Below are 13874 nucleotides of genomic sequence, written 5' to 3'. Positions count from 1 at the left end.
TTCAGCTGTTGAAGATGGCAGCTGCAATGTTATAGCTACCCTATGCACATTGTGCTCTGCTGTCTGATTGGCCAGCACTGAGCAGTGATAGATAATCAGAGAGCAAGTGTAGTGTATTGGTAGTCTAACACTATGGGGATTAGGTAGTCTAAAGATTGTGTCAGCCACCTTAGATGGCTGAAAACGGACCCAAAACTTGTGGATCAGAGGGGCATTGGCACAGAAGACCAACAGGATTTAATATAACTGTCTCTTTCGGTCCCAGTATAATTTACAAAAATTGACCCTTCACTGGAATATAGATGAATTCAACATTATTGAAGCTTTGTCTTTATTTTAGTTGATTGGAGCATCTGCTATAGAAGATAAGCTACAAGATGGCGTCCCTCAGACTATTGAGACCCTCACCAAGGCCGACATTAAAATATGGGTGCTCACCGGAGATAAACAAGGTATAGATAAGTTGATAGGAGTAAATGCTTTCTGTATGATAGAGGGTCCAATCTCATATGACCTTCATCTTTACAAAATGTCAACATATGAGGTATGAAGTTCAAATATCCTATGACTTTGTCCATAAATTTAACAAACGATCCAACTACAAGTATTTATAGCTGTATAGGAGCTATATGGGGAGACTATGCAGAGAGCTCTAGGGCCATGGTGTCTCAGAGAAAACCAATGCTGGCCTTAGGGCCCTTTTACATGGGTGATATATCAACTTTTGTAGACGAATCATTCTTGGTACCATATGGATTCCATATGGCTGGACATAGACGGGCAGTTGCTGTGGAACTCTAGAAAAGGGGCCCTATTTCAGTTTGGCCTGGTTTTGCCATTTGTGTTGACCTGTACAGGAGTCGTCTTTTGGGTAATGGAAACAGATTGAGTATAAAGCAAACACGGTGGTAGGCTTTTGGTTGCGTGAACTAGCACCAGATGACGACCTTGTCTTCATTTTTACTACAAGGTCCACTTTCCTCTATGTACTCTCATGCCTCCCTCTCTATGGGCAATACTAATGGCAAAATTGTGAAGTCTATGAAACACGTCTGAAGATTTCGAATTTAAGAGTCACTTGAGAGGGAATGTCTCTGCCTTCCTAGTAATCTTATCTTCATTTTCTGTTCCTCAGAAACGGCTGAGAACATCGGATACTCATGTAACATGCTGCAAGATGAGATGAAGGAGGTTTTCATCATTCGAGGCACCAGTCCAGAGGAGGTTGAGGAGGAGCTGAGGTATAGGTCTGCTACAATCTGATCACATGACCAGAATGGATGGTGGATTTCATGTTAATATAGATATTTTTGTGCACAGGACGGCACGGAGGAAGATGAATCCTGATTCTTTTATGGACAATTACGATGTGAACGTGCAGATAAAGAAATGTTCCAAGAACTCACAAGTGATTCCAGATGAGGAGCTGAATGGAGAAGAAACATATGGAATCATCATCAATGGCCACAGTCTGGTGTGTGAGCGCATAGACAGATTGTGAGATTTAGGGGAGGGGGGCTTCACATTGGGTGCAGATAAAGAAATGTTCCAAGAACTCACAAGTGATTCCAGATGAGGAGCTGAATGGAGAAGAAACATATGGAATCATCATCAATGGCCACAGTCTGGTGTGTGAGCGCATAGACAGATTGTGAGATTTAGGGGAGGGGGGCTTCACATTGGGTGCAGAATGCTGCAGTTTTTGGATACTGTGAAAATCACTGATCCTGTAGTCTACAGAAATGAACAGGTATTTTTGTAAAAAGGAGAGTTCTACAGCCCGCTAGATTTTGGTGCTGGTCCACAGCCCACTAGATGGTGGTGCTGGTTTATAGCTCCCTAGATGGTGGTGCTGGTCCGCAGCCCGCTAGATGGTGGCACTGGTCCACAGCCCACCAGATGGTGGTGCTGGTCCACGGCCCGCTAGATGGTGGTGCTGGTCCACAGCCCGCTAGATGTTGGCACTGGTCCACAGCCTGCTAGATGGTGGCGCTGGTCCACGGATCGCTAGATGGTGGCGCTGGTCCACGGCCCACTAGATGGTGGTGCTGGTCCACAGCCCGCTTAGATGGTGGCGCTGGTCCACAGCCCACTTAGATGGTGGTGCTGGTTCACAGCCCGCTAGTTGGTGGTGCTGGTCCATAGCACGCTAGATTGTGGTGCTGGTCCACAGTCCTCTTAGATGGTGGCGCTGGTCCATGGCCCACTAGATGGTGGCGCTGGTCCACAGCCCGCTTAGATGGTGGCGCTGGTCCACAGCCCACTTAGATGGTGGTGCTGGTTCACAGCTCGCTAGATGGTGGTGCTGGTCCATAGCACGCTAGATTGTGGTGCTGTTCCACAGCCCTCTTAGATGGTGGTGCTGGTCCACGGCCCACTAGATGGTGGTGCTGGTCCACAGCCCTCTTAGATGGTGGTGCTGGTTCACAACCCACTAGATGGTGGGCCTGGTCCACAGCCCACTTAGGTGGTGGTGCTGGTTCACAGCCTGCTAGATGGTGGCGCTGGTCCACGGCCCGCTAAATGGTGGCGCTGGTCCATAGCTGGCTAGATGGTGGCGCTGGTCCACCACCCACTAGATGGTGGCACTGGTTCACGACCTGCTAGATGGTGGTGCTGGTCCACAGCCCGCTAGATGGTAATGCTGGTCCACAGACTGCTAGATAGCGGTGCTGTTCTACAGCCCGCTGGATGGCCATTGTGTTTTAAAGTCCACCAGATTATAGTGCTGTTCTATGGCTAATTAGATGTTAGTGCGACTGTACAATTTATTAGATGCGGGGTGCTGTTCTACAGAACATTAGATGGCGGTACTGTTCTACAATCCTCTAGATGACCGTGCTGTTCTATAGTCAACTAGATATCGCTCTTATTAAGGTGGAATCCCGTAAGATTAGGGATACACTTCAACAGTACAGGCTCCCAGCACTGTGTGACATGCCCATATAAAGAAGCAATCATTACCAATATTGCAGTGTCAGTAGCTGATTTTGGGTATCGTTCCTCATAATCTGAGATCAAAGAAGCATCTTAAGATGTTCTGATTGACAGTATTTTATCCAAACGTGAAAGTCTCCATCGGTAATAGCCAAAAATATGCAGGAAAAGGAAGTTCTCTGTGAGTAACATACTGAATTGTGTATAGAAGACAGCAGGCACCAACTGGTAATCTACCCGTAATCGAGAGGAAATGGAAACTTAGTTTACAGCCAGGGAAAATATTTACTTTGCACTATAACTCCACTTTTGAAGATGATTTCACAGTTTACATTTAGATATAATGTTCAGTAATTCTGTAAATACTTTACTTTACTTATCTTGTGCTGATCTTGTGTCCCATGATCTCTTATACTCCAGTCACTTACAAAGCTGCATTTACAATCCTGCTGGCTTCCTATAAGCCCTTAAATTGCAGCACTTCTTGGTGATGTATTTTAGGATCTCAGCAGAGTGCAGCTGGATTTCAGGTAGCAGCTATCACAATTATAAATGTTACACCACATCTCTCACAATGCATTGCAGTAGGACATGCTCTTTAGATGCATTTAGTGCCACCCTTAGGTTAGATCGCCCCCTGTACTGAATTATTTTTGGTCTCCTGCCCAGACGTAAGACAAAAACCATATACGAAGAAAACTCTATTCTTATATTGTACTGATAGGCAGTCTGCCTGTATTTTACTTGTGCATAAAGTAGCAAGATGGCAGCATACACACAACAGAACACCTCAGTTAATAAATACTGTACCAGAACCAAGCTGATAACATAAATACAGCAAGAGAACCAAGCTCAGTACATAAATACACCAGATCCAAGCTTATAACACAAATACAGCACCAGAACCAAAGTCATAACGTAAATACAACATGAACCAACTTTAGTGCATAAATACAATGCCAGGACAAGGCTCACAACATAAATACAGCACCAGAACTAAACTCTAAACTTAAATACAGCACAAACCAACCTCAGTACATACATACAATACCACAATCAAGCTCAACTTAAATACAGTAGCAGAACTAAGCGATTGTGCTATGGAGTACCAATTAGCTCACAGCCATGACACAGAACATCAGAAGGGAGGAGACAGAGCTAGGAGAAGGATGATTCATGTAGCTCCTCAAGACAATGCCACATGGAGGAAGAAGATTATCTGGTCAGGTGGACGTAAGGAGAGTGACCACCCCCAGCCTTCAACTGACTGATGCCCCCCTACAAACTGGTTGCCAGCGCCCTTTGCAACTGCACGGGTCGCACACAACTAAGGCCTGCCATGCATGCATTGTATTATTAAGAACCATGGAGACAGTTGCTAAAGCCCTAATGGCAGACCTTACATGTATAAGGTCTGCAGAGCAAAATCAGCAGCAAATCCAAAGTGCAGATTAATGGCAGATTTGACTCCCTCATTTGAAGGGGTAACATCTAGAGATGAGCGAGCATACTCGCTAAGGGAAATTACTCGATCGAGCATTGCTCTTAGTGAGTACCTGCCCGCTCGGAAGAAAAGGTTCGGCTGCCGGCAGGGAGCAGCGGGTGAGAGCGAGGAGGAACGGAGGGGAGATCTCACTCCCCCCCACTCCCCCCTGCTCACTGCCGCAACTCACCTCTCACCCGCGCCGACAGCCGAACCTTTTCTTCTGAGCGGGCAGGTACTCGCTAAGGACAATGCTCGATCGAGTAATTGTCCTTCGCGAGTATGCTTGCTCATCTCTAGTAACATCCATGAAATGCTATGGATTTTAAATCCACCGCTGTGAATTAACCCTATAGATTTTTTTCACGGAGTGTGAACGGTTCACATTGATTGTACTGTAAAATGCTGCAGATCTTCCACAGTATTTTCTGCATGTGTGAACGTACCCTAAACATAAACCAGCAGAATTATGAATGCAGCTCTGGATGTGACTGTGGTATAGGACATAATGTAACTCGAACAAAGTGTCTGCATTGTTACTAAACATTATATGTATTTCGTATGTATACAAACTGAATTTCGCAAACCCTTTGATGATTTATCACACACATCGCTGACTGCTGTCTGCCATAGGCTTATGCTCTGGACGAGAATATGGAGGTGGAGCTTCTGAGGACGGCGTGCATGTGTCAGGCGGTCATATGTTGTCGGGTGACTCCTCTCCAGAAGGCGCAGGTGGTGCAGCTGGTGAAGAAGTATAAAAAGGCAGTGACGTTGGCCATAGGAGACGGAGCAAACGACGTCAGTATGATCAAGAGTAAGTCCTGGTGGATGCTGGGTGGGGAGCTAGGAGCCGTTATAAAACTATAATAGTCTAGCCAGACCTGTGATGTCATTTACTGTGTTATTCCTGGTCTAATTATTTCCTGCTCTGTTAGTGAGTGAAAAATATGGAATTACATATGGAGGAGATTATCTCAGTATCTTCCATTTATTGTATGTTCAAGTAACAACTGCTGGTCTGACTTCGACACAACCCATAGAAGGGAAATACTGTCAGCTGGATATGTAATCAGAGGCTCACCCAGTGGTCAGATACTTCCAAATCTAATGGAAAAAAGTTATGAAATAAAATGGAAAGTATTTTTTTCTTCCTGGCATCAATGTTTCCATCATGGGCAGAAAAAGGGGAAAGGAAAACAAAGTCAATGAGAAAAAGCTGAGCTTGTCTTTAAAGTGATATTTTTGAAACATTATGATAATCCAACAAAATGCCTGACTATTGAAGAAAATACTTAAGGCAGTGTCTATTCTTGAAAATCCATTCTCCATACCCCCTTCCGAGACCTGCCCACTATGAGGCAGAGCAGAGTGTGCCACTAGAGATGAGCGAGTATACTCGCTAAGGCACATTACTCGGGCAAGTGGTGCCTTAGCCGAGTAGCTCCCCGCTCGTCTCTAAAGATTCGGGGGCCGGCGGGGGTCGGGGAGCGGCGGGGGAGAGTGGGGAGGAACGGAGGGTAGATCTCTCTCTCCCTCTCCCCCCCCCCCCCCCCGCTCCCCGCCGCAACTCACCCGCGCCGGGGCCCCCGAATCTTTAGAGACGAGCGGGGAGCTACTCGGCTAAGGCACCACTCGCTCGAGTAATGTGCCTTAGCGAGTATATTCGCTCATCTCTATGTGCCACTAACAAGTAGTGTTAATGCCTAGGCATAAATTAATCATAGGTTACACCATAAACGTGATTACTAAAATGTCCAATCCTTAGTCATTGGTGGACGATAGAGATGAGTGAGCACCCAAATGCTCGGGTCCTCGTTATTCGAGTTGAGCTTTTCGTAAAATTCGAGAGCTCTATTCGAGTAACGAACCCTATTGACTTCAATGGGAGACTCGAGCATTTTTGTATAGGACCCGCCAGTTGCCGAGCTTTTTTTTTTCTCTCTCTCTTTCTCCCAAGCCAGCCACAAACTACCGTTGACGTGCGCAGCGTCGGAGCGGGGAGGGGTCAAATCTGACACGTCAGCAGTGGGGAGGGGCCAAAACTGGGGCGGCGTCGAACACAACATGATGCTCGCTTGAGTAGCAAGCACCATCGAGTACGCTAATACTCGAATGAGCATCAAGATTGGAAGAGTACGTTCACTCAACTCTAGTGGACAATCATACATGATTGTGAGGTTAAAATCTTCAAGATGGTAGACACATATAGTTTAAGTATTTTTGTACGACATCTGTCAGTATTGTATTAGTAACAGATGATGGCTGTCAGAACAAAAGGTTTATTATTGGTCAGTTTAGTAGATATACTGATAGTATTGTTTATGATCTAGTACTAGAATCTATTTCTTCTCCCTATGTAATTACCACAATAGCATCCATTGATTAGAATAGGATCATTCAGATGTGGGCATTTGTTTCACTGAGATATAAACAAACCCTTGATGGTAAGAGCACCTAAAGGGTTAATATAGCTGTATTAGAGGTGTACAAATAACAACCCTGTATGCTATAGAGTAATATGAACCAAAAAGGTCTAGCAAAATCTCAATGCAAAGATGCTATATATTTTTTGCCTTGATATATTCAGGTTAATAGAAGCCAGTGCGATAGCCAAGGTATAATGACAACTAGCCATCTGAATAGCATATAGACTGACCAGCCAACCGGTACACCTAGGGTTGTATTTGTTAATAGACTAACAAGTAGTGATCACATGTATTGTGTAGCTAGGGGAGCAAGCGGGGCATGTGCCCTAGGCGTAATTAGGATGGAAGGGGGGGTGCTGTACTGACCAAGTTAGAAGTTACCCAATTACAGTGGACTACACCGAACACACATAGTACCTCAAGTAGAAGCCACCTGACAAATGCGCTCTGTGTGCCGGGTGGGAGCAGCCTCACCTTACCACACTGTGCTAGTTCAGGCACTGTGACAGCTAAGCCCCACTAGTGTCTGCCACACTATGAATTACACTAAATGGAAGCTGTCACCAGGTGATGGGTTTTCTTTAATGATGCTCACACAGCTCCTGGTCTCTCTCATAACGCTGCCAAGCTGGTACTGGGTGCATCTTCCATTCTCTTCTATTGTCTCTGGCACCTTAAAGCAGGAGGATCTATAGAACAGGTAGCAGATGAAGAGGACCCAGTGCCCACCTGGCGGCATGATGAGAGAGACCAGGAAGCATCATTTATGTAAATGACAATGTGGGCAGAGAGTACTGTAGGGTGATTGGGGGCTAGCACTAGTACTGTGGGAGCCACATGAGGAGCACTTTTCCTAAGTGCAAATTAATCTTGTATGTGTCCAGTGCTAGTGGTTTTGTAGCTGAGCCCCTGGTGTCCAGTGGTTGTGTGCCCGATTTATTGGTGTTCGATGGTTTTGTGCCCGATTTTCATTGGTCTCCAGTGGTTTTGTGGCTCAGCCCGTGGTGTCCAGTGGTTTTGTGCCCGATTCATTGATGTCCAGTGGTTTTGTGCCCGATTCATTGGTGTCCAGTGGTTTTGTGGCTCAGCCCCTGGTGTTTGATGGTTTTGTGCCCGATTCATTGGTGTCCAGCGGTTTAGTGCTCCATTTCTAGTGGACTGTTGTTCTCATCCCTGGTGTCCAGCGACAGCACATTGCACCATTTCTAATGGCTTAGCACTCCAGTCCAGGATTCCTACTGATTAATTTCTCAGGATGTCCAATAGTCTTCTTCCTCCATTCTTTTGATGTTTTTGTGCTCCTGTCCCTGTGCCCCAGGTCAGCATGTCTAGAGTTTTGGTTCCTCAGTCCCTGATACAGTGTCTCAGTGAAAAATGACCAATAATTTTGTGCCTTGATCCCTGATATTCTTAAGATCCTTTTATACGGGTAGATAATTTGCCCATGCGAACGGCCACTGACTGTTAATAAGCATTCTCGAGTTTGCTTGTTCATTGGCTGATCGTTCATCATTTTACACTAACTGATTCTTGGGCAAGCAAGCATTCCTAGGAACATTCGGACTCGATAATTGGTCCGTGTAAACGGACCTTTACATTTGACTCCATGATCAGCATGATAAGGTTATAACAGAGCAGTTGCCATACATCAGCCACTCTATTCTCTGCGATCCGAGACAGCCGCTCCCTACTCTGCGGTCAGTGTTGGCACTTATGCATCCTACCTTTCTGGAACATCTTCCCATAGACAAGTACAATAGCGGACTCGGTATAAAGATAATGGAGGCTACATTGGATTATGTCCTTCCCAGAGCAAACTGGGACATTAAACAACTTTTTGGTACTGAACAAACAAGGACGGCCACACCACTTCTCTGACTACCTGATGCACACTGTGTATTAGTATGTACCTTTAGTATAAGGCACTACACCTGGCTTGATTAGCAAGTGCTAGCCACACAAGCTTTGCTGACCAGTCAGAGCAGCATGTAGTGTCTTAGACTACCAATGCATACTATACACCATGTGATCAGGTAGTCAGAGAAGCAGTGCGCTCATCCTTGTTTGTCCAGGAACGGAAGGTCACCTTAATGCACTTAAAAAGTGGGCAATGTAATATGCACAAAGCTAATACTTTTTCTCTCTTTCCACAGCGGCTCACATCGGGGTGGGGATCAGCGGACAGGAGGGGATGCAGGCCGTGCTGTCCAGTGACTTCTCCTTTGCCCAGTTTCGATACCTGCAGCGCCTTCTCCTGGTACACGGCCGCTGGTCCTATAACCGCATGTGCCAGTTTCTGAGATACTTTTTCTACAAGAATTTCACCTTCACGTTGGTTCATTTCTGGTATGGGTTCTTCTGCGGCTTCTCTGCTCAGGTGAGACAGCAATAACCTGCAGTGAGTTAGATTGCAAACTTCTAAGGGTCAGAGTTTGTTTATTTGATAATATTCAGGAAGACACAATAGAAATGAAACAATAAATAGACGACTGACTGTTTTGCAACAAATGGATATAATGTTATACTCTAGGTCAGTCATGGTGAACCTTTTAGAGACCGAGTGCCCAAACTGCAACCCAAAACCCACATATTTATGGCAAAGTGCCAACATGTCAGAGGGCGAGGCTTATCACGACGTATGATTTTACCCCAGACATTCTAAAAAGGACAGAGCCGCTTCAAAATAGACAGGGAGAACATTTTGACTGATTTTTGGATGCGGAAATACTGCAGAATGTCCTCAGTGGAAAATTCTGTAGCATTTACACATCCAAAAAGCAGTCAAAATCTGCACCCTGTCTATTTTGAAGTGGCCCTGTCCATCTCTGCCACATGTAAACGTAATAGTGACCCCCCCAGTGGCCCCAGCGGTAACAGCGACCCCCCACAGTGGCCCCCAGTACGATAGCGACACCCCACAGCGGCTGCCAGTACAATAGCGACACCCCACAGCAGCCCCTAGTACGATAGCAACACCCCACAGCGGCCCCCAGAGTAGTAGTGACACCCCACAGCGGCCCCCAGAATAATAGTGACACCCCCAGCGGCCCCCAGAGTAGTAGTGACACCCCACAGCGGCCCCCAGAATAATAGTGATACCCCCAGCAGCCCCCAGTAGTAATAGTGACACCCCACAGCGGCCCCCAGTCTAATAGTGACACCCCACAGCGGCCCCCACTGTAATACTGACACACCACAGCGGCCCCCACTGTAATACTGACACACCACAGCGACACCCTGTATCATAGTAACACCCCTACCCCCCTTCCCCGAGACCCATACACTTACCCCCTCCTCCCCGTGGAAGTTCCGCTCCTCCTCTGCTCGGCGTTGCTGCTGGCACTGATTCTGGCACTCACTGTGACGTCAGTGTGCTGCCGGACGCCTCCGCACCCTGCTCTCGCGGAACCAAGTAGTAGGAGACGTCGGTGGAGGGGGGAGGAGGATTCGGGCTGCACACAGACGTCACAGTGTGCGCCGGGATCAGCACTGCTAGCAGCAGCATGCATATTAACTTATGCCAGAAGACTTCTGCTCGATTCACAACCTGATTGGTTGTTTGGGTTGGCTGATTCACAGTGATTGGTTGTTTGGGTTGGCTGATTCACAGTGATTGGTTGTTTGGGTTGGCTGATTCACAACAACCAATCAGGTTGCGAATCGAGCAGCAGTGTTGTGAAATAAGGTAATATGCCAGTGGCGCTGAGTGAATGCCGGCAGGAAAGCTGCCGGCATTCACCCTACCTGTATTCACAAGTTGTGAGCGGCCGATGGCGGTGCGTGCCAGCAGGGAGGGCCCTGCGTGCCGCAGGTTTGCCACCACTACTCTAGGTGGTTGTCCTGTCAATGATTTTACCGCTGATCACATGATGACACAACCCATCACTGACACCCTATAGTTGATAGTTATGATGCTCTCGTAGTGTTTTTCTGTTGCCATCTTGTGTCCACTTCACTGTACTGCAGCTCAGCTGTGTGTTGTGTGTTCACAGACTGTGTACGACGAATGGTTCATCGCCATGTACAATCTGGTTTATACCTCACTACCGGTGCTGGGGATGAGTCTGTTTGATCAGGTATGTACATGAATAATATGGAATTTGAGGTTTGAAAGGTTCAATTTGGCTATCAAAGCTGAGTGCTAACCAGTGTGGCCACCTTGGGGATTGTGGTCCGTGTCTCATGGAAGAACTAGCCAGAGTTTTTAGTTTACTCACCTCTGCTGTATTGTGTTACCAGGACGTGGATGACCGCTGGAGCATGGAGTATCCACAGCTGTATGAGCCCGGTCAAAAGAATCGTTACTTTAATAAAAAGGAGTTTGTGAAGTGTGTGATCCATGGTGTCTACAGCTCCCTCGTTCTGTACTTTGTGCCTTATGGAGCCCTGTACGACACAGTGAGAGATGACGGCAAAGCAGTATCTGACTACCAGTCCTTCGCCTTGATGGCTCAGACCTGCCTGCTGCTTGTGGTATCTGCACAGGTGAGTCTCCAGCCATATGGGAATTATTAAGGTTATTGTCCTGTATCCCAAGTATTAGTGTAACCCTAATCTGTACCCCAAGTGTCAGTATCTTACTGTTCTGTGTCTCAAGATTCTTATTCTCTCGTCCCAAGTATCAGTGCCTCATTATCCTGTCCCCTAAGTGTCAGTGTGTCATTTCCCAGTACCGCAAGTGTCAGTTATTTTTCTGTAGCCCGTCAATGTGTCATTGTCTCGTTCACCAAATATCAATGTGTTATGACTTCTTTTCAAGTGTCAGTTTATCATAGTCCTATTCCCCAAGTGTCTGTGTGTCATTCTTTTGTATCCCAAGTGTCAGTGTGTCCTTGTCCTGTGCCCCAAGTGTCCGTGTCATTATCCTGTACCCTGAATGACAATGTGTCATTGTCCTGTACCCCAAGTGTAAGTGTGCTCCATATCCCAAGTGTCTGTGTTACTCTTCTGTATCCCAAGTGTCAGTATGTCATTGCTCTGTCACTAAAAGTATCAGTGTGTCATTGTGCTGCACCCCAAGTGTCTGTGTGTCATCATCCTGTATCCCAAATGACAGTGTGTCATCATACTGTACCCCAAGTGACAATGTCTCATTGTCCTGTACACCAAATATCCATGTGCATTGTCTTGTTACTCCAGGTCAGTGTATTATTGTCCTGTCACCTCAAGTGTCTGTATAATTGTTCTGTACCCCGTTACAATGTGTTATTATTCTCTCATTCCAGTATCAGTATGTCATTGTCCTGTATCCCAAGGGTCAGTGTATTATTGTCCTGAGTGCCAAGTGTCAGTGTATTATTATCCTGTAAAGGTTTAAGAGAGTCTGGACGCCTTTCTTGAGTGTAATGATATTATTACTAATTACTTCAGAAGGGTCGGTGATCTAGGGATTATTCTAATTGACATATTGGGGGTCAGGAAATATTTTTACCCTTAAAAATGAGGAAAATTGGCTTCTACCTTATTTTTTTTCTTTCTCTGGATCAACATTGAGGGTGCATGAAAGGGAGGGGGGGGGGGGGTGGTAATAGGTTGAACTGGATGGGCATGTCTTTTTTCAGCCTTACACACTATGTTGCTATGTTACTCCAAGTGTCTTTATCAATGTCCTGTCCTATCAGTGTGTCAAGTCCTGTCACCGAAAGTGTTAATGTGCCAATTTTCCATAGCTCGTGTCTACATGTCATTGTCTTGTACTCCTACTGTCAGTGCGCCATGTTGCTTTGCCACCCAGAACTTGTCACCTGAAGCATCAGAGTGTCCTGTGTCATCCCAGAATTTTGCCCTTGTCACTCTTACATCCTCTGCACATCCACTCTCATTTTTATCTCTATAGATTGGCCTGGACACAACTTACTGGACAGCGGTCAACCAGTTCTTCATCTGGGGCAGTTTGGCGGTGTACTTTGCCATCAGTTTCACCATGTACAGTGATGGCATGTACCTAATCTTCACAGGCTCGTTCCCCTTCATCGGTGAGTGATCTGTGCACTTACCTTTTACTACTTGTTTGTACTCGACCTTCTCCAAAATATTTTAATTACATTTATATAGATCTTATCCTCAATTTACTGGTATAACACAGAGCAATTATATGTCCTATCCAAGGGCAATGTAGAATTATACTTAGATATAATCTGCCGTGTTTTCTTTTCCTCCAGGGACGGCTCGTAATTCCCTAAACCAGCCCAGTATCTGGCTTGCCATCTTCCTGACGGTGGTGCTCTGCGTCCTGCCGGTGGTGGCCTACAGATTCCTGAGGTCACAGCTCAAACCTACATTTAATGACAGGGTAAGGAGCATCTGCCATCAGTGGTTTAAATCTGTGTCTGTATGAACTGCAGCAGCCTACATCTCTATTATTGCCATCTTGACAAGAAGCGGTGATCTGAAAAGATAGATTAGATAGATACAGTGACATCAGGGGTTCGTCACTTGCTTAGGATCACCGTATTTCATAACAAGACAGTTGGCACACTCTCGAGAACTCAGTCCACAACTTGAAACTTTCTTCAAACTGGCTTTTGCCAGGTTTATTGAGTCACTACAATTTTATACAGCACTTCAAACGCTGAAAATGCACTGGGGCAGAACAAATCCTAGCCATGGCCTCTAACTGGACATGGAGTATTGCCATTACTACTAGTGGGCCTAGTGCCTCAAAATGCTACACAGCATAATCATAAATCAGCGGTCTTTAGCAGCAATGATAGCTCAGTCTTTTACCAGCTCAGGGTGCATCTCCTACCCTGTCGTGCCTTGCCTTCTTTTCCTCCTAGCCTCTCTTTACACAGAGTGGTGCCAAAAACCAGGGAGCTCAGAAACTACTTCTGTCAACTTCACACCTCCTTCTAACAAGGTCTCTCAGATGGAACATTATGAAGCTGCTCTACATCAGAGAACCATTGACTACTTACACTTTTCCAATACTATTGCCCTCTAGCAGGTCAAACTTATCATTACACTGCCACGATAGATGGATTGATTTTTTTTGTTGCAATACATTTATAACATTGTTTTCTTCC

General features: G+C 46.0%; 1 protein-coding gene across 1 annotated transcript in view; it reads left to right on the top strand.

The window, feature by feature from the left end:
- Positions 1-13874, top strand: part of LOC136627512 (phospholipid-transporting ATPase ID-like) — a 124190-nt gene that overhangs the window by 104262 nt on the left and 6054 nt on the right. The window contains exons 19-27 of the mRNA XM_066602682.1: positions 341-452; positions 1136-1241; positions 1321-1474; positions 5054-5237; positions 9003-9226; positions 10842-10925; positions 11089-11334; positions 12686-12824; positions 13011-13141. Coding sequence (XP_066458779.1) covers positions 341-452; positions 1136-1241; positions 1321-1474; positions 5054-5237; positions 9003-9226; positions 10842-10925; positions 11089-11334; positions 12686-12824; positions 13011-13141 — 1380 coding nt within the window. The remainder of the gene's footprint in view (positions 1-340; positions 453-1135; positions 1242-1320; positions 1475-5053; positions 5238-9002; positions 9227-10841; positions 10926-11088; positions 11335-12685; positions 12825-13010; positions 13142-13874) is intronic.

Source organism: Eleutherodactylus coqui, chromosome 5 (genome assembly GCF_035609145.1).
Source record: "Eleutherodactylus coqui strain aEleCoq1 chromosome 5, aEleCoq1.hap1, whole genome shotgun sequence".
NCBI classification, from domain to species: domain Eukaryota; kingdom Metazoa; phylum Chordata; class Amphibia; order Anura; family Eleutherodactylidae; genus Eleutherodactylus; species Eleutherodactylus coqui.
Note: the sequence above shows the minus strand (reverse complement) of the source record. Positions and strands in the feature narration are given on the sequence as shown.